This window comes from Leptonychotes weddellii, chromosome 9 (genome assembly GCF_054177405.1).
Source record: "Leptonychotes weddellii isolate Sample4059 chromosome 9, ASM5417740v2, whole genome shotgun sequence".
NCBI classification, from domain to species: domain Eukaryota; kingdom Metazoa; phylum Chordata; class Mammalia; order Carnivora; family Phocidae; genus Leptonychotes; species Leptonychotes weddellii.
In genome coordinates, this window is record NC_138377.1 from 30591220 (window position 1) to 30612290 (window position 21071).

Sequence of the window (21071 nt, forward strand, 5' to 3'; positions counted from 1 at the left end):
TTTAATTGATGGAAGATTTGTAGTGATAGTCTTTGTTCAATCCTGGTATCAGTAATTTTATCTTTTCTCCTTTATCTTTTTTAGTCTAGTGTGTATCAATTTTATTGAGTTTTTAAGAGTCAGCTTTTTATTCCATTGATTTTTCCCCACTGTTTTACTGTTTTCAATTTCACTGATACCAATTCTTGAGTATTACTGTTCTTGCTTTGACAATATCTGGCTCATCTTTTTCTAGTTTCTTGAGAAAGAAATATGAATTACTGACTTGAGAACTTTTCTCTAAAAATTAATATTTTCATAGTATATCTTTTTACTTTCAATCCACCTATGTCATTGTTTTTGAAATGAGTTTCTTGAGAATGACATATATTGGATCATTTCTAAAAACCCATTATGTCAATTTCTGTCTTTCCACTGGTATATTTAAATTATTTATATTTAAGGTAATTACTGATATCTTAGGACTTAAACATGTCATTTTATTATCTGTCTTCTGTTTCTGTCTTGTTTCTCATTCCTAATTGGGGATTACTTGAACAAACTTTAGGATTCCATCTTAATTTACAGTGTTTTTGAGTATATCATTTTGTACATTGTTTCTAGTGGTTGCTTTGAGTGGATACTTTCTATATTATAATTACAAATATGACTTATTGCAGTCTACTTGTATTAACATCTATCATTTCAAGTGAAATGCAGAAAATTTACTTCCATTTAGTCACCCTCTATGTTGCTACATTTTAAATATTGTGTTATTTGCTCTACATGCATTGTGCACCACATCATACAGTGTTAAAATTTTTGCTTCAACCGTCAAATGTGACTTAAGAAAACCGTAAGAAAAGACAGTCTACTATATTTATCTATTCTGCTGTTTTTCTTTCCTTTCTGAAGTTTCAAGCATTTTTCTGTTATCATTTTCCTTTTCCCCTCCTTTTATTTCTTAAGTTTTTTCATTTCCTCTCCAATTCTCTTTGGAGAATTTATCCATTCATACAGGGTAGGTTTTTTCGAGACAAATTCTTTAAGTTTTCTTTTGTTTGAATGTGTCCTCATTTCCCTTTGATTACTGAAGAATAATTTCACTGGATTTGGACTTTGTGATTGACAGTTCTTTATATCAGCACTTGAAAAATGTTGTTCCACTTCCTTCTGGCACAACTGTTTTCCACCACCCTCCCCCAATCAGCCATTTATATTGGTGATTGTACTTTTCAGTTCTGTAATTAACATTTTGTTCCTTTTTGTAATTTCTATTTTCATTTGTTTCAAGAAAATTAGTAATTGCTTGTTGAAGCATTTTTATGATAACTGCTTTGAAATCTTTGTCAGATAATTCTAACATCTGATTCATCTTTGTGTTGTTATCTGTTGACTGTTTTTTTCCCCCCACTGAAGTTGTGATTTTCCTTGTTCTTGGTATGATTTTTTACTGTACCCAGGACATTTTCGATATTATGAAACTCTCAATCTTATTTAATCTTTTTTAGCAGATGTCCCTTTGTTATAATATTGTATGATGGCAATATAAATATATATGTTCAGCTTCTTTCTGGGTCCCACTGACACCACTCTGGCAAAATTGAGGCACTCATTTATACTGCTTCATTAAAGACAGTAGGGTAGAAGTTTAGGTCCTCTCTTGGCCAAAAAGTGGGGCACCACTTTGCTTCACATTGTTGGTAGGGGTAGATGTTCACCTCCCTGCTGAGCCCCGCTGACACCAAGAGGGGAAGTAGAAGGTTAAAACTTACTAAGAACGGAATATCAATTATCCCCATCTCATTCAGCCTTATTGATGCAGACAGGGATGGAGTCACATCTCCCTTATAGGCCTCAGAGACACAGGAAAGGGAAGGTAAAGGAGAGTGGTGAGTAGCTCCACCGTGCGTGGTCTCTTTAGTCTTACTGCTGCTGGGTGGGGGTAGAGACTCAGCTCATCACTGGAGTCCACTAACAATATTGTGTCATAGAAAGCAGAACACAGCCTGTTTTCCCTGAGCTGATGGAAGATCCTATCCTAGCAGGGAAATCAGAGCACTGTCTATTTTGTGGGAGTGTGGGAGACTGAACAGCTCCCCACCCGTCCTGCCAATAAACACTACCAGGGGAGGGATTCAAAGCTTTGCCATCTGCTTCTGTGGGTAGCAGGGGTGAGGTGGAAGATCAGCTTCCTGCTTGGCTGTGCTAAAACTGTGGGGGAACTAAGTAGTTTTCCCATTGGTGTTTGGCTGGAGTAAGGTGAGTATTGCCAAAGGCTTTTGTTCTGTTAGTCCACCCCTATCCTGGGTCCTATGGCTTGAATGACAGGATTTCCTAAGTGTTTTTGTTTTGTTTTGTTTTGTCTGTGCCTGTTGGTGTTTCCAGATTGGAGCCTTCATCAGTGTCCTGTTGAGAGTAAATAGGAGGCAAAAAGGAAACCCAGCTAACTCATTGCTGTGTCATTCCTCAAGTCCTGAAGTCCTTAGAAAGTCTGATTTCTTCTTCCTCCTTCAGAGTCTTTCTATGCTTGTTTATTTTAAATGTCCAGGAATTTTTAGTCATAAAAGAAAAGATTTGGGAAGAACAGAGCTACTGTATTTGGCTAGCACCACAAGTTTCCTCAGTAGGGATACTTTTGAAACTTGATAAACTTACTATAATATTACCTGAAGCAATTAATATATGAGCCAACAGTATAAAAAAACCCCACAAACCTTTCCTATTATGTTAAAAAAAAGCACTATAACCAGAACAGTATGGTGCTAGCAATGGAATAAATAGATAGGTGAATCAAAAGTTCAGGAAAAGACAGACTTATGTATGTGTATGTGTGTATCAAGGCATATGAAAATTTAGTATATAATAAATGAGGCAATTCAAACCAGTGGGGGACAATTTGTTTTTTTGTTTTTTTCAATAAATTGGGCTGGGAAAATAAAGATACATTTGAAAAATATTTTGTAAGTTTAGTCATCCCATATATAAAAATAAATTTATACCAATATAAATTACAGATAAAGAATATCTAAACATTTCTATTTAAAATAAATACACCCAAGGTGGCAGTATACCTGCCATAACTATTTGGAAAACAGTTCGATTTCATACAGAAAAGTTGAAAATACACATTACTTAAAACTCAGGAATTCCATTTTTCAGTATATACCTCAAAGAAACTCTTACACAGGATGCTTTTATAAGATTTTATACCATCATTTTTCATAATAGCTCCAGATGGAAGCAAGGTGAATGTCCCTCAAGAGTAGGATGTCTCAATAATTTGTGGCACAATGGAGTATTTTACAGAAAAAAAAAATAATAACAAACCCCCCCAAAATCTTAGCTATAGATAACAATATGAATAAATCTCACAGTGTTGAACCAAAGAAGGCACAAGAGAATGTATACATTGTGATTCAATTCATATAAAATTCAAAGAGAAACACAAATAAATTATAATATTTAGGGATGTGTATAAAAATAAAACTAAATGAAATAATAAGAACTCAGGATATTGGGTGGAACAGATGGTCATGATTGGGCCAGGAATGAATTTGCACTTTACCTCTTAAGCTTTTGGCCATCCATCCGCTATGTGGTGATTTATTGTAATCAATCAACAAATGCTTAATTCAAACTATGTATGAACTAAATAATAATTTCTGGTGCTAGAAATATTGTGAAGATTACCATACTTTGTAAAAACTGAATTATGTTTTATTAATCAATCATATTTTAATAATAAAAATACACATGTATATTTATTTATACATGGTATATTGTGGATGTATTTCAAATTTAAACTCAATTGTACTATTCAGATAATTTAAAATTACTCAGTTATTTGCCAACTAAAATGAACATTACAACCAGATGCTTCACATTTTCTCCAATCAAAACAAAAAGATTATATCTGATTTCAGTTGAAAATGATAATGGTGCCATCAAATAAATGTTGATGAAATATTTTATAGCAAGTTTTCTTCTAACACTTTTGAAACAAGAATCAATTTCATATCTTTTATGCCTCAGGCTTCAAACTCTCTGAAGCTGTTTTAGATATAATTCCAGTAATTAATTTTAAAAAATCATATAGTAATGTCATCATGAATCATGTTTTTTTGAAGGAATCTCCTGAGGGACAACTCTTATAATTCTAGAATTTCAAAAAACACAATGAAAAAATTATTTCTTTAGAGAAAAGTCACTATAAAACATAGCAATGTTTCTTCTAATTAATTAAACTAATAAAAAAAACATATGAATCCTTGGACAGGTTCTTGGACAGGTCAACAGTTTTGGTCTACTGCTATTACTTCATAGAGCTTTTTTAGGTGATTCCATTAACTAGCATGCCCTCAAGTAATTCTTGGATAAGGACAAATCCCAGTATCAACTGAAAGATAAAATTATCTTTCTTCTGAGGTTCTGGCTGATTTAACCAATGACTTAATGGGTATTTGGTTATCTGAGAGGGACCTCAAATTTATAAGTCCAAAACTTACCCTCTTTCCTCTCAAACTTATTCCTTCTCTTATATCTCCTCTTTAAGTTAATAGCAACACAAGCTGGATTGGACTTAAGGTTTCTGTCAACCAAAGTATTTTATGAATATATATAAAGTTGGAATGGGTCTTTTCACACTCCTGTTTTTTTTTTTTCCCCTGCTAGAATATAATTATTGGATTAATTTCTGATATTGGCTATACAGAACACCAGACATATTGAAACTAATAGTATATTACATAATAAAGACCAATGACATTAACTGATTTGAAAATAATGTGAGCAAATGAATGATTATTGACTAAGATTTGAATTTATTGAACCTGATTTTGGAAAGCTTGATTAAATTAAGCTTGATGATTTGTTTGGATCTTTAAATCTCATTGTTAACAATTTAACTCAGTATTGCTATCCTTGACTATTGCTATCAAGTTGTTAAATTTTATTTATATAATAGATAATGAGTTCAGTTCTGATTAGATTGTAAATTGCTCTTGGGGAAGGGCCACATGATATGCCAGAAGACTAACAGTCCATAGGATTGGGTAAAATGTTAACAACAGAAGAATGCAGATTATGTAATTTTCAAAGAGTAAGGTCAAGTTTTCATTTAATGTACTATAAATTTTATTTTATTTTTTTAAAGATTTATTTATTTATTTATTTGACAGAGAGAGAGACACAGCAAGAGAAGGAATACAAGCAAGGGGAGCAGGAGAGGGAGAAGCAGGCTTCCTGCTGAGCAGGGAGCCGATGCGGGGCTTGATCCCAGGACACTGGGATCATGACCTGAGCCAAAGGCAGACACTTAACGACTGAGCCACCCAGGTGCCCCACGTACTACAGACTTTAAATTGCAATTGGCATACTGTGTTTTCAGTGGAACCAGAAAATATTTTCCAAAAGATTGGTACTTATAATTAGTGAAAGCCTACAGGGAAAATAAATTAAAACAAGATAGAAAGATAATCCATTATGCACACTAATGCTATATATAGTGTTTCTTAAGTAGATTTTCAATGAATTTCACATGAAGTGTTCCTTTTTGATCTTCCAAATAATTTTCAAGAAATGCATTGATAATGGTGATTGAAATCTGATGGGGGTTACCTTATATTTTTTAATTAAAATAGATAACTGAATTAAATGAGATCCCAACACACCCAAACATTCAACAGTATAAAGAAAAAGCAATCCTTCCCCCACCTACCCGGCAAGATACTAAGTCTTCTTAGAGATGAAAAATGGCATACTATACCTTGATTTCTTCTATTTCATCTGGTACTATCTTGTATGCTGATATAGTCCCACCCAACCTGAAATTAGGAAAAGAAAATATTCTCAAAACTGGCAATAGTCTATAAAAATATATGGAGTATTTCTGCCATTAGCATCAGAATGCCACCAATAATTGCCCATTGCCCGCCCCAATGACCATGGAATAAAAACGACCTTTTCATGCTTAAGTTTTCCATATGTTACTTAAAAAGAGGTGGATAATGAATGACTACTAAAAGAGGAAACATTAAGTTATATTTTTAACTATAAACTTCTCTTATTGATACTTTTAGTAATGTTACCACTTTTACTGATGGATTCTGTCACAACTAAGATGTAGCAAGAACTAATAACAGATATGATATTTGCCTTTTTGGTTTGTTTTTAATTAACATAATTTACTTTTTATAGAGTAGTTTTGAATTTACAGAAAAATTGAGTAGAAAGTAAAGAGGTTTATTTCCCAGATGCCCCACCAGTTTTCCTTGTTATTAACATCTTATATTAGTGTTGTACGTGAGTCACAATTGATGAACCAATAATGATTTTGCTTCTTTTTAAAAGTAATTTAAACAAGGACTTGGAGAGATGTGTGTGTGTCCAGCACTGTCCAAGGAAAAGAGATGAGTGTTTAAGGGTTACAATTTAATCCCTAAAATATGATCTTTGCCTTAAGGCACTGAAGTCATTACTGCCATGATCACCTGTTTGAAAATGTTTTTTTAAGAAAGTAGCTAAGAATTATGTAACACTTATCAATTGCCAGACATGTTATATATTATCTAATTTAATTCTTTTTTTAAAGAAGATTTTATTTATTTATTTGACAGAGAGAGATATAGTGAAAGAGAGAACAAAAGCAGGGGGAGCGGGAGAGGGAGAAGCAGGCTTCCCCATGAGCAGGGAACCCCATGCAGGGCTTGATCCCAGGAGGCTGGGATCATGACCTGAGCTGAAGGCAGACGGTTAATTACTGAGTCACCCAGGTGCCCCTCATTTAATTCTCATAACAGTTGCCATTGTAAAAATTGGGATATTGAGATACAGGGTGATTCAGTAATTTCCACAAGTAATTGAAGGATGTAACTGAGATGCACATTAAGTGTAAAATATGTACCAGATTTAAAGTACTTAGTATAAAAAAGGCTAATTAAAAAATACTGAATACATTTTAAAATAATATGGTGGATATATTGAGTTAAGCTATAGTTTTAAAATTAACTTCATCTGCTGCTTTTAGTTTTTAAAATGTGACTACAAAAACTTTTAAATTACACATATAGCTTGCATTTGTGACTACTATCATGTATCTATCAGGTACTCTAAGCTCTTAAACATCAAGATTACCTATCTACCATTACTCAAATTCAGTGCTTAAAAAGGAACTTTCTGACTACTTATTTAACTTTATAAATACTTCAATATCAGAAAAGAGAGTATCAGTCCAAGATGGTGGAGGAGTAGGAGACCTTAGTTTAATCTGATCCCAGGAATTCACCTAGATAGCTATCAAATCATTCTGAACACCTGCAAACTCAACCAGAGATCTAAAAAAAGAATAGATGCAACTCTAGGGCGCCTGGGTGGCTCAGTCGTTAAGCATCTGCCTTTGGCTCAGGTCATGATCCCAGGGTCCTGGGATCGAGTCCCACATCGGGCTCCCTGCTCGGCAGGAAGCCTGCTTCTCCCTCTCCCACTCCCCCTGCTTGTGTTCCTGCTCTCGCTATCTCTCTCTCCGTCAAATAAATAAATAAAATTAAAAAAAAAAAAAAGAATAGATGGAACTCTAAAAATAGAAAAGCAACCACTTTCTATAAGGTAGGAGGTGCACAGAAGTGAATCCAAGGAGATTTATGGGAAGATAAACCTCAGGGGGAGGAAGCCTCCATAAGCTGGCACCAAAAAGTGATATAGCAGCAGAGTGCAAAATCGGAACTTTTAGAAGTCGGCTGTGGTGAGAGATGTCCTTGCCTGAAAGGTGCTCAGGTGGCAAAGCAGGGCAGAATCCTAGGTGGAACAGTGTGGTCTTAGGATCCTTGGGGATGACAGGAAGACCGGGGGTGCTTGAGTATAACTGAGTTACCAGGCATTGGAGCAGGGAAGCCGGATACACTCAGTGAGCCCAGGAGTGGGCTTTCTGCTCAGGGCTGCCACATACCATGAACCATGGCACAGTCAGCTGACCACTCTTCAAACAGGGGCCCAAAAAGCGGCAGAACTGGTGAGACTCCCCTTCCTACTCTGGGAGGAGGGCACCACAGGAGTCTGCAGGGTTTGGAGACTCAAAATAGGGTCATGTGCCCGACATAGAAATGCTCGGTCTCAGACTGGGTGAGCGCAGAGTGCAGACAGAGTCCAGGGAGACAGGAGTGATTGACTGCATTTACCCCAGGGCACACTGAGAAGTGGGGCCCAGAGCTCTTGGCTCTGGGGCTGGAGATTTGGAGGCCACCATTTTCATTCTCATCCTCTAGAGCTGTGCAGAAAGCCTTCAGGGAACAAAAACCATAAAGAACAATCTGGAGCAGATTACTTAGCCTGGCCCCCTGGCAAGGGTGGTACAATTCTACCCAGGACAAACACACTTGAAAATCACCACAACAGGCCCCTCCCCCAGAAGATCAGCAAGAACATCCAGCCAAGATCAAGTTTATCGATCATTTAGAACTGCAAAACTCCAGTGCTAGGGGAATATAGCATATAGAATTCATTTTTTCCCCCCACAATTCTTTAGTCTTTCAATTTTAATTTTTCCCCTTTATTTTATTTATTCCTGGGCTGTAAAGTTGGTTCAACATCCACAAATCAATCAATGTGATACACTACATAAAAGAAAGGACAAGAACCATATGATCCTCTCAACAGAACCAGAAAAAGCATTTGACAAAGTACAACATCCTTTCTTGATTAAAACTCTTCACTGTGTAGGGATAGAAGAAACACACCTCAATATTTAAGAGCCATATATGAAAAGCCCACAGTGAATATCATTCTCAATGGGGAAAAACGGAGCTTTTCCCCTAAGGTCAGGAACACGACAGGGATGTCCACTCTCACCAATGTTGTTCAACATAGTACCAGAAATCCTAACCTCAGCAATCAGAAAGCAAGAAGAAATAAAAGGCATCCAAATTGGCAAAGAAGTCAAACACTGACTCTTTGCAGATGACATGGTACTCTAAGTAGAGAACCCAAATTCTCCACCCCATAATTGCTAGAACTCCTATAGGAATTCAGCAATGTGGCAGGATATAAAATCAATGCACAGAAATCAGTTGCACATCTATACACCAACGAGATCCAGAAGAAAGAGAAATTAAGGAGTCGATCCCATTTACAATTGCACCCAAAATCTAAGATAGCTAGGAATAAACCTAACCAAAGAGGCAAAGGAGCTGTACTCAGAAAACTATAGAACACTCATGAAAGAAATTGAGGAAGACACAAAGAAATGGAAAAACGTTCCATGCTCATTCATTGGAAGAACAAATATTGTTAAAATGTCTATGCTACCTATAGCAATCTATACATTCAAAGCAATCCCTATCAAAATAACATCAACTCTTCTCACAGAGCTGGAACAAATAATCCTGAAATTTGTATGGAACCAGAAAAGAGCCTTAATAGCCAAAAGAATGTTGAAAAAGAAAACCAAAGCTGGAGGTATCACACTGTCGGACTTCATATGGTCACCTCAAAAATTACTGAAAAATAATCTGGTGAAACCAAGTATCTAATCCTAGATTTAAAAATAAAACAAACTGCTTGTTAACTAAAAAAAAAGAAAAGAAAAAAGAAAAAAAGAAAAGAGAGTATCACAAATAAGGCACTTACATATTCTAGATACTTGGGGATATTTCCTGTCTTAAGTACAAATTAATAAATGACATTCTGGTTTCTATTTTAAAATAACTTAATTCAGCCCAACGAATTTTATTAAAAACTCTACATTTAAACCCTTTACTATTACTATTTATTCTTGCTAATAGAAATAGTGTTCAAACCTTGATTTGAGAATTACTTCCTAGATTTAAAGTGCCATGATTGCATGATGAAAATACTAATGATATTTAACTTAATTCAGATTATACAACATATATAAGTGATATAGTAAATAAGACCATAGCAGGATAAACAGCAAAAGAGGACTACATGTTACTAAAATGAAAAATTATATAACTATCTGTAAGAGGTTTCAAGTAGGCATTTAAAAAATGTTTTTACTGTCAATTATTAAATCTTTAAATTAAAAGTTGAAATTGTTGGGATATCAATAAGGAATTTAGAGCAAAAAACTACTGAAAACTCAGGACTTCAATTTTCCATCTTGCAAATAATGAGTTAATCATTTTATTCTTTAAGTTTATTTTATGTAAGAGATACAGACCAGGGAATGAGAATGCAAAGAAATCATAGTCTTATATAGAAGCAGACTGAGTAAACAAATATCTGTAATATAACGCACTAAGGTGTCAAAACAGAACTAGGCAGAAGTTGAAGTTAGAAATTATTTCAAAATAAAGAGTATTTTAAAATTATCTAACATTGGGGGTGCCTGGATGACTCAGTCGTTAAGCGTCCGCCTTTGGCTCAGGTCATGATCCCAGAGTTCTGGGATTGAGCCTGCATCAGGCTCCCTGCTCAGTGGGAAGCCTGCTTCTCCCTCTCCTGCTCCCCCTGCTTGTGTTCCCTATCTTGCTGTCTCTCTCTCTGTCAAATAAATAAATAAAATCTTTTAAAAAAATAAAATTATCTATCATTGTAAGGTAATACTACAGTCTACAGCAACTGTTAAATAAATGGCATTGCAGATTACAGAAATAGTTTATATTTGTTATAAACATTATAAACAATAATGATTGAAAGATGCAATCGTGATTATGTTTGACTTGTGGAAGAAAAAATAAAAACAAAGTTGCTATGATAACCTTAATTCTATTTCAATAAAAAACTCATTTTCTCTTGATTAATGCTGACTACCAGTGCCTCAAATATTGCTTTTCCTGAAATCTCTACCTAGGGAAGGTAGGCTTCCAGATTAGTATTCTTACAGCAACTTCAAGTCAATCATAATGGTTTTAACTGTTAAAAAGGCAGGGAAAGGGAGGAGGAGGTAAGGTGATGGAGGAGGGGTGCCTGCGTGGCTCAGTTGATTGAACGTCTGCCTTCGGCTCAGGTCATGATCCAGGGGTCCTGGGATCAAGCCCCACGTTGGGCTCCCTGCTCGGCTTAACCAACTGAGCCATCCAGGCACCGCTTAGATTTGAATTTTAATTAGAGCCAGAAGCTAGGACTTTGAAGGGAAGCCTTATTACAAAGGGAAAAAAAAAATAGGTCAATAACTGGAAGGAGGAGACCAAAAGATATCTTTTTTATAGGAAAATAACAGCATGTTTGTATGCTGATAAGAAAAATCAAATGAAAATAGAAAAGTAAAAATTCAGGATATTGGAAAATTGTGGGAGCTATATCTTTGGGTGGATGAAAAGGGATAGGATTTAGTACACAAACAGATTGCTTGACCTTTGCTTAGAAGTTTGCATGGTTCTTTCATGTATATTCACTATTGATAACACATGAGAAGACAGATTGTTTGAATTCAGATGCAGGAAGGTAGATAATTGTGATGAGGCTGGAATAGATTTTTGTTCTAATTCTCTGCAGAACAACTTTCAGGGTTTACAGGTTTCATCAATACTAAAGGTAATACATAATTAAAGAAAACCCTACATGGGATCAAATATTTAAAATTAGTTTTTCAAAATATACTAGAGATAAAAATCATAACTAGCATATTCTTCAGGAAGCAAAGGAACAATAAGAATTAAAATTTGATTTCTTACTCTATTTTTTTTTTAAAGATTTTATTTATTTGACAGAGAGAGACACAGCGAGAGAGAGGGAATACAAGTGAGAGAGAGGGAACACAAGCAGGGGGAGTAGGGGAGGGAGAAGCAGGCTTCACACTGAGCAGGGAGCCCCATGTGGGGCTCGATCCCAGGACCCTGGGACCATGACCTGAGCCGAAGGCAGACGCTTAACAACTGAGCCACCCAGGCGCCCCATTAACTCAATTTCTTTACATTTCATAGATGCTAGGTAATTTTTTTAAAATACTGTCATAAATACCTATACATTATCTATATCCTTCACTGACTTGAGAGAACATGATGCCTCTTCAGCCTCATCTCCCAGTATTATTACTTCCTGTACTCTAATACAATGCAGTTACTAAAATTTCAAACAATTTAAAATCACATATAGCTGCCCAAAGATCCAAACCTTTTCACATATCCACATCTTTGTGTACAGTGTTCTCTGACTGGTCTTCCTGGAAGACAACTATAGGTCTTTTAAAACCTAAATGAAAAGTTAATTTTTCTGGATAATTATTTTGGACATTCCTCTCTCATCTCTTCAATACTTCAATACTCTTTCCCTCTTGTATGGTTAAACATGAATTCCTCTATTCTATCTATACTGTGTACCTATTTCTATTCTTTACTTTATAAATCTATAGTACAATGTATTGTTCTTCTGAATAGTTGTTCTACCCATTACTGAAAGTGGGGTATTGAGCTCTCTAGCTGTTATTGTTGAACTGTCTATTTGTCCCTCCAATTCTGTCAGCTTTTGCTTCTTGTACGGTAAGACTGTTAGGTGCATGTATATTTATAATTGTTAATTCTTCCTTTGATCAATGTAAAATGTCCTCTTTAAAACTTACTGCTTATATAACTCTTTCCCCTTAGAGAACTCTGAAAGTCAGAGATGGTTTCTATATTACAAAACTTGGCCAAATGTATAGTATAAATAGGTGTGAAATAAATGTTTTTAAAATAAAATCTATTTTAATTTTTAATAACCTAGAGATTACATAATCTTCTATAGTAATGTATTCCAATGCCCCTTATTGTGTATTTTTTTCCTTTAGAATAAATAATAAAAATCACTCATTTTGAAATTCATATTGACTTTCTTTTGATCTGTCTTGGTGTATATACCAAACAAATGGTCATACTTCTATATATATCAAGTCTGTGCACTACATGGCTAAATCATTACTCAGCTTTCGCTTTAGTAAATTAAAATTTTTGTAAAAAAAATTATTTTAAATTTGATTTTCTAAATCTTTGAATATTCTTGTGGTTCTTCTCTGAATTATCTCCAAATTCCTTTTTAGTCTAAATTAATGAACAATTTTCATAATTTGTGTATGTTTATTTATACTGTTTTTAAACTTTATTATCAATTTATAATGCCTTATTCAGTATAGCCATTAAATATTTTCCTTATACATGCAAGTATCTCTTCTTCAGTCAATCTCAGATATATTATTGACAACTGTTTTTATTTAATAATCTTTTGAGCACCTACTATGTACAAATATTGTTATATGCTACTGGGAAACACAAAAGAAACAGTGGTAAAAGTTATTATAAATTTACGCTATTTAAATGTAGCTTAGATATGACTGCTGCTCGGGGCTCCTGAGTGGCTCAGTCATTAAGCATCTGCCTTCGGCTCAGGTCATGGTCCCAGGTCCTGGGATCGAGCCCCGCATCAGGCTCCCTGCTCAGCCTGTTTCTCCCTCTCCCTCTCCCACTCCCCCTGCTTGTGTTCCCTCTCCAGCTGCGTCTCTCTCTGTTAAATAAATAAATAAAATCTTAAAATAAATAAATAAAATCTTAAAAAACGCTTAACAACTGAGCCACCCAGGCGCCCCATTATATGATATAAGAAAGTTGTCCAGTTTCATTCTTCTGGATGTGGCTATCCAGTTTTTCCAACAGCGTTCTTAAAAAAAAGATATGGCTGCTGCTCAACGGCCATTCTAACTACATACAGTCAGCTCACACATTACTTGTGTATATAATAGCAATTATTCTAAACTTCCATCTTTTTCCAAGCTTTTAACCCATGCCTATCTCTCTTCCTTTTACCAGATGAATTTTTCTTCTTCCTTATTAAAAAGATGAAAGTTACTGATAAATTCTATTTCTCTATTATATTTAAATATAATTAACATATAGGGTATTATTAGTTTCAGGGATAGAATTTAGTGATACAACAGTTCCATATAACACCCAGTGCTCACTACAACAAGTGCCCTTCTTATTGCCCATCACCCAATTACCCCATCCCCCCATTCACCTCCCCTCAGCACCCCTCAGTTTGTTCCCTAGAGTCTCTTATGGTTTGCTTCCCTGTTTTTATCTTATTTTATTTTTCCTTCCTTTCCCTATATTCATCTGTTTTGTTTCTTAAATTCCACATATGAGTGAAATCATATGGTATTTGTCCTTCTCTGACTGACTTATTTCGCTTAGCATAATATGGTTCTAGTTCCAGCCACGTTGTTGTAAATGGCAGGATTTAATTCATTTTGATGGCTAATATTCCTGTATCTGTGTGTGTGTGTGAGTGTTGTGTGTATGTAGCACATCTTCTTTATCCATTCAACCGTCAGTGGACATCTGGGCTCTTTCCATGTTTTGGCTATTGTGGACATTGTTCTATAAACAATGAAGTGCAGGTGCCTCTTCGAATCACTATTTTTGTATTCTCTGGATAAATATCTAGTACTGCAATTGCTGGGTCGTACCGTAGTTCTAGTTTTAACTTTTTGAGAAACCTACATACTGTTTTCCAGAGTGGCTGTACCAGTTTGCATTCCCAATAGTTTAAGAGGTTTTCCCTTTCTTCCCATTCTCCTCAACATCTGTTGTTAATTGAATTGTTAACTTTATCCATTCTGACTGGTGTGAGTTGGTATCTCATTGTGGTTTTGATTTGTATTTCCCTGATGATGAGTAATGTTGAGCCTTTTTTCATGCGTTTATTGGACACTTGGATGTCTTTGTAGAAATGTCTGCTCATGTCTTCTGCCCATTTCTTGGAATTTTATTTCTTTGGGTGTTGAGTTTGATAAGTTCTTTATAAATTTTGGATACTATCCCTTTATCTGATATGTCATTTGCAAATATATTCTGCCATTCCATAGGTTGCCTTTTAGTTGTGTTGATTGTTTCCTTTGCTGTGCAAAAGCTTTTCATATTGATTAAGTCCCAATAGTTCATTTTTGCTTATGTTTCCCTTGCCTGTGGAGACATGTCTAGCAAGAAGCTGCTGTGGCCAGGGTGAAAGAGATTACTGGCTGTGTTCTCTAGGATTTTGATGGATTCCTGTCTCACAGTTAGATTTTTCATCCATTTTGAATTTATTTTTGTATATGATATAAGAAAGTTGTCCAGTTTCATTCTTCTGGATGTGGCTATCCAGTTTTTCCAACAGCGTTTGTTGAATAGACTGGCTTTTTTTTTAATTGGCTATTCTTTTTTTTTTTTTAAGACTTTATTTATTTGTCAGAGAGAGAGAGAGCACAAGCAGGGGGATTGGCAGGCAGAGGGAGAGGGAGAAGCAGACTCCCCACTGAGCAAGGAGCCCGATGTGGGACTCGATCCCAGGACCCCGGGATCATGACCTGAGCCGAAGGCAGACGCTCAACCAACTGAGCCACCTAGGCACCCCTCCATTGGCTATTCTTTCCTGCTTTGTTGAAGATTAGTTGATGATAGGGTCGAGGGTCCATTTCTGGGTTCTCTATTCTGTTCCATTGTTCTGTGTGTCTGTTTTTGTACCAGTACCATCCTGTTGTGATGACTACAACTTTGTAATAAAGCTTGAAGTCCGGAATTGTGATGCCTCCAGCTTTGGTTTTCTTTTTCAACATTCCTTTAGCTATTTGGGCTCTTTTCTGGTTCCATACATATTTTAGAATTATTTGCTCCAGCTCTGTGAAAAATGCTGGTGTTATTTTGATAGGGACCCTTTTTGGGTAGTATAGACATTTTAACAATATTTGTTCTTCCAATCCATAGGCACGGAATATTTTTCCATTTCTTTGTGTCTTCCTCAATTTCTTTCATAAGTGTTCTATAGTTTTCAGAGTACTGATGTTTTACCTCTGGTTAGGTTTATTCCTTAGGTATCTTACGGTTTTTGGTGCAACTGTAAATGGGATCAACTCCTTAATTTCTCTTTCTTTGGTTTTCATTGCTGTTGCATAGAAATGCAACAGACTTCTGTGCATTGATTTTATATCCTGTGACTTTGCTGAATTCCTGATCAGGTCTAGCAATTTTTTGATGGAGTCGTTCAGGTTTTCTACATAGAGTATCAGGTCATCTGCGAAGAGTGAAAGTTTGACTTCTTCTTTGCGGATTTGGATGCCTTTTACTTCTTTTTGTTGTGTAACTGCTGAGGCTAGGAGTTCCAGTACTATGTTGAACAACAGTGGTGAGAGTGGACATCCCTGTCGTGTTCCTGACCTTAGGGGAAAAGCTCTCAGTTTTTCCCTGTTGAAGGTATTATTAGTTGTGGGTGTTTCATATATGGCTTTTTATGTTGAGGTATGTTCCTTCTATCCCTACTTTGTTGAGGGCTGTTATCAAAAAAGGATGCTATACTTTGTCAAATGCTTTTTCTGCAACTATTGAGAGGATCATATGGTTCCTGTCCTTTCTTTTATTAAGGTGGTATATCAAGTTGATTGATTTGCGGATGTAGAACCACCCCTGAAGCCCAGGAATAAATCCCTCTTGGTCATGGTGAATAATCGTTTTAATGTACTGTTGGATCCTATTAGTTAGTATCTTGGTGAGAATTTTTGCATCCATGTTCATCAGGGATATTGGTCTGTATTTCTTTTTGGTGGGGTCTCTGGTTTGGGATCAAGGCAATGCTGGCCTCATAGAATGAGTTCAGAAGCTTTCCTCCCATTTCTATTTTTTGAAACTGCTTCAGAGAAATAGGCATCAATTCTTCTTTAAATGTTTGGTAGAATTCCCCTGGGAGGCCATCTGACCCTGGACTCTTGTTTGTTGGGAGATTTTCGATTACTGCTTCAATTTCTTTGCTGGTTATGGGTCTGTTCAGGTTATGGGTCTGTTCAGGTTTTCTATTTCTTCCTGGTTCAGTTTTGGTAGTTTATATGTTTCTAAGAATGCATCCATTTCTTCCAGATTGCCTAATTTGTTGGCATATAATTGCTCATAATATGCTCTTATAATTGTTTGTATTTCTTCGGTGTTGGTTGTGATCTCTCCTCTTTCATTAATGATTTTATTTATTTGGGTCCTTTTTCTTTTCTTTTTGATAAATCTGGCTAGGGGTTTGTCAATCTTATTAATTCTTTCAAAGAACCAGCTCCTAGTTTCATTGATCTGTTCTACTATTTGTTTGATTTCTATATCATTGATTTCTGCTCTAATCTTTATTATTTCTCTTCTCCTGCTGGATTTAGGCTTTATTTGCTGTTCTTTCTACAGCTCCTTTAGATGTAAGGTTAGGTTGTGTATTTGAGACTTTTCTCGTTTCTTGAGGAAGGCCTGTAATGCTATACACTTCCCTCTCAGGACCACCTTTCCTGAACGCTTTGGACTTTCATGTTTTCATTTTCATTGCTTCCATGTATTTTTTAATTCTTCTTTAATTTTCTGGTTGACCCATTTATTCTTTAATAGGGTGTTCTTTAACCTCCATTTTGTGGTCCTTCCAAATTTTTTCAGTCTCAAGTGGTTGACTTCCAGTTTCATAGCACTGTGGTCTAAAAATATGCATGGTATGATCTCAATCTTTTTGTGCTTGTTGAGGCCTGATTTGTGACCCAGTATGTGATCTATTCTGGAAAATGTTCCACATGCACTCAAAAATAATGTGTATTCTACTGCTTTAGGATAAAATGCTCTGTGTGTATCTATTAATTCCATCTGGTTTAGTGTGTCATTCAAAGCCCTTGTTTCCTAGTTGATCTTCTGCTTAGATGATCTGTCCATTGCTCTGAGTGGGGCGTTAAAGTCCCCTACAATTATTATCAATGAGTTTAAGTTTGTTATTAATTGATTTATATATTTGGCTGCTTCCAAGGTAGGGACATAAATATTTACAATTGTTAGATTTTCTTGTTGGGTAGACCCCTTTATTATGATATAATGTCCATCTTCATCTCTTATTACAGTCTTTGTTTTAAAATCTAGTTTGTCTCTCATGAGCACTGGGTGTTATAAGCAATTGAGAAATTATTGAACACTACATCTGAAACTAATGATGTATTATGTTGGCTAACTGATTTTAAATAAAAAAATCTAGTTTGTCTCTAGCTTTCTTTTGATGTCCATTAGCATGACAAATGGTTCTCCACCCCCTCACTTTCAATCTGGAGGTGTCTTTGGGTGTAAAATGAGTCTCTTGTAAGCAGCATATCGATGGGTCTTGTTTTTGTATCCATTCCGATACCCTGTGTCTTGATTGGAGCAGTTAGTCCATTTACATCCAGAGTAATTGTTGAAAGATAGGAATTTAGTGCCACTGTATTACCTGTAAAGTCGCTGTTCCTGTAGATAGCCTCTGTTCCTTTCTGGTCTTTGTTACTTTTGGTCTCTCTTTCAGCTCAATGGGTCCCCTTTAATATTTCTTGCAGGACTGGCTTAGTGTTTATGAATTCCTTTAGTTTTTGTTTGTCTTGGAAACTCTTTATCTCTCCTTCTGTTCTGAATGACAGCCTTGCTGGATAAAGTATTCTTGGTTGCATATTTTTCCCAATTAGCATGTTGAATATATCATTCCAGGCCCTTCTGGCTGCCAGGTCTCTGTGGACTAGTATGCTTCCAGCCTTATGTGTCTACCATTATAGGTTAAGAACCTTGTCTCCTGAGCTGCTTTCAGAATTCTCTCTTTATCTTTGTATTTTCAAGTTTCACTATGATATGTCATGGTGTTGACCTGATTTTGTTGATTTCTCTGTGCCTCTTGTACTTGAGTGCCCGTTTCCTTCCCCAGATTAGGGAAGTTTTGAGCTATAATTTTCAAATATACCTTCTGCCCCTTTTTCCTCCTCTTCTTCTGGGAATCCTATGATATGATAGTATTTCATTTTATGGTTTCGTTGAGTTCCCTAAGTCTACCTCATGATCTAATTGTTTCTAGTAGTTTTCTTTCCCTCTTCTTTTCAGCTTTATTATTTTCCATACTTTCACCTTCTATGTCACGTATCTTCTCCTCTGCTTCTTCAGTCCTCATAGTGATTATATCCTATCTGTTTTGCAAGTCAATTATACCATTTTTTATTTTAGCTTTACTAGTTTTTAGGTCTTTTATCTCAGCTACAAGGGCTTCTCTGGTGTCTTCTATGGTTTTTTTCAAGTCCCGGTAGTAGACTTATTACTGTTGATCTAAATTCTTTTTCAGATATATAGCTTATATCGGCTTTGAGAAAGTCCCTGTCTGGGATATCTTCCTGACCTTTCCTTTGGGGAGAAATTCTCCACCCTGTCATTTGGCTATGTTTGTTTCTTTTGTGTGTTATGAAAGTTGCTATGCTTCCTACACCTCAGAATACTACTACATTAAAAAGAGGTCACACACTGTCCAGGGCCTGGCACTTCAGGAAGTGTTTCTGATGTATAGTGTGTGTACTCTGCTGTTGAAACATGGCTGCTCTTTCCCACTGGTCAGTCCTCTGCAGAGTTCCTCCTTGCTTGCACTGGGGAATGCTTTGACTTTTATCTAGGTGTGTTTTGATCTGTTTGTTGTAAAATGCCTGGGCGGGGGGGGAAGGAAGAAAAAAGAGGGGAAAAGAGAACCAGAAAAACCAAACAGGCAATTAAAAAAAAAAACTATAAGCCTGATTCCAAAGAAAAAGAATGGGGACAAAAAAAAAAAAGAAAAACGATAAAAAAGAAGTCTGATCAAAAAAAGAGAGAGAGGGAGAGAGAGAGAGAGAGAACAGGAAATGAAAAAACTAACAAACAAAAACTCTAAGCCTGATTCTAAAGGAGAAAGGGGGAAAAAAGAAAAAGAAGAAAGAAGAAAAAATTACATCCTGGTCCTATTTCAACCAAAACTGAAAGGGATGATTTGAAGCACAGTTTGATCAGTAGAGTTGGTGCATGGGGCATGCTACCTGTTTTGCTCTTCTGGGGAGATGCTGGCTGTGCTAGTTCAGGGTCGAACCTGCCCCAGTAAAAAAAAGAAAAAGCACTTGCCAAGCACAGGGTGGGCGGGGTTTGATGTAAATGGCTTCCACCTCCACTGGGGGCCGCTCTGTTGCTCTCTCATGTCCCATAGTGTTGACGTGGGGCGCAAATGGTGACACCCCACTCTCTCCTCCCTGGACAGGGGATCTCACACCACCTGCTGTTCAGGAAGCCCTCACAGAAAATCGAGGGCTTTCAGTGCACCCTGCACCCAGTTCTCTTCCATTTATCTCTGGTGCCGCTGGGATTCAAACCTCCAAATCTTAAAGGAGATGACACCACTTGGACCCACTCCCTCCTCCGACTTAGAGGCTTGCTGTGCTCTGACCAGTGTCCTTTGTCCCATAAATACAATCCTCCACCTGCCCGTTGTACAAACTCTAGGCACCACGAAAAAGCATCAACCAGGTTATCCCCCGTCTGTGCATGCCTTAGTCGCTTGCCGATGAAAGGCCATTTAGTGGTGCCTGCAGGGTCTTTTGTACTTGGAGAGGCATAATACCCACGTCCAAATGTACTCCAGGAAGGGGAACAATCTCTCCCACTGTGACCCCAAAGATCCCTACATTATTCTGTGCACACTCCCTGGCTAGAGCTACTCTTCTCTCCAGGAGCACACTCTACAGCTCTGCTGCAGTGAAAGTCGAGCACTTCCAAAAGCTGAGAGTTTGAGCTAAACTCACTGTTTGCAAAAAACCTGTGCCACTCAGTTCCCCCAGCTCCCCAGTCTGTGGTCCAAGAGGTTTTCTTCCTCAGAAATAATGTTTTACCAACTATCTGGACATCACTTAGGCCAGTCAAGTTGACACATACAATTGACGATAATAGGCAGATTAACTTGGAAGTAGTACTGGGGCATGAGGTGACAGAAACATCAAAAAAGGGATAAATCTAAAAATCTATGTATGTGATAATAAGGGTCTGATCTAGAAGAAAAAACAGACTAGAGAGAAACAGGGAAAATTAAGGAAGAACAGTTATAATTCTTTTTAAAGAAGAGTAAACATTTTGCACTTAATATTTAAAGAACATTTGGAACATGGATTTCAGATAGGTCTGCAAAACACCAGAGAATTAAAAAACCTTATCTAGATAACAGCTCTATTACTAACAATGAGTTCTAAGACTTTAAGTAAACTACTTAATCTGCAGAGGAGCCAGATTTTATTATCAGTAAAATAATCAAAATTGTGACCAGTTTGTTTACCTCATACCTTTGTTGCCATTAGCAAATTAAATAATATATATGTTTCCAAAGAAGACATCCAG

The 21071-nt window shown here is 36.4% G+C and overlaps 1 protein-coding gene across 1 annotated transcript in view; it reads right to left on the reverse strand.

Annotated features, from left to right (window-relative positions):
* GPHN (gephyrin) overlaps positions 1-21071 on the reverse strand; it is a 515857-nt gene that overhangs the window by 311154 nt on the left and 183632 nt on the right. The window contains exon 3 of the mRNA XM_081829751.1: positions 5747-5804. Coding sequence (XP_081685877.1) covers positions 5747-5804 — 58 coding nt within the window. The remainder of the gene's footprint in view (positions 1-5746; positions 5805-21071) is intronic.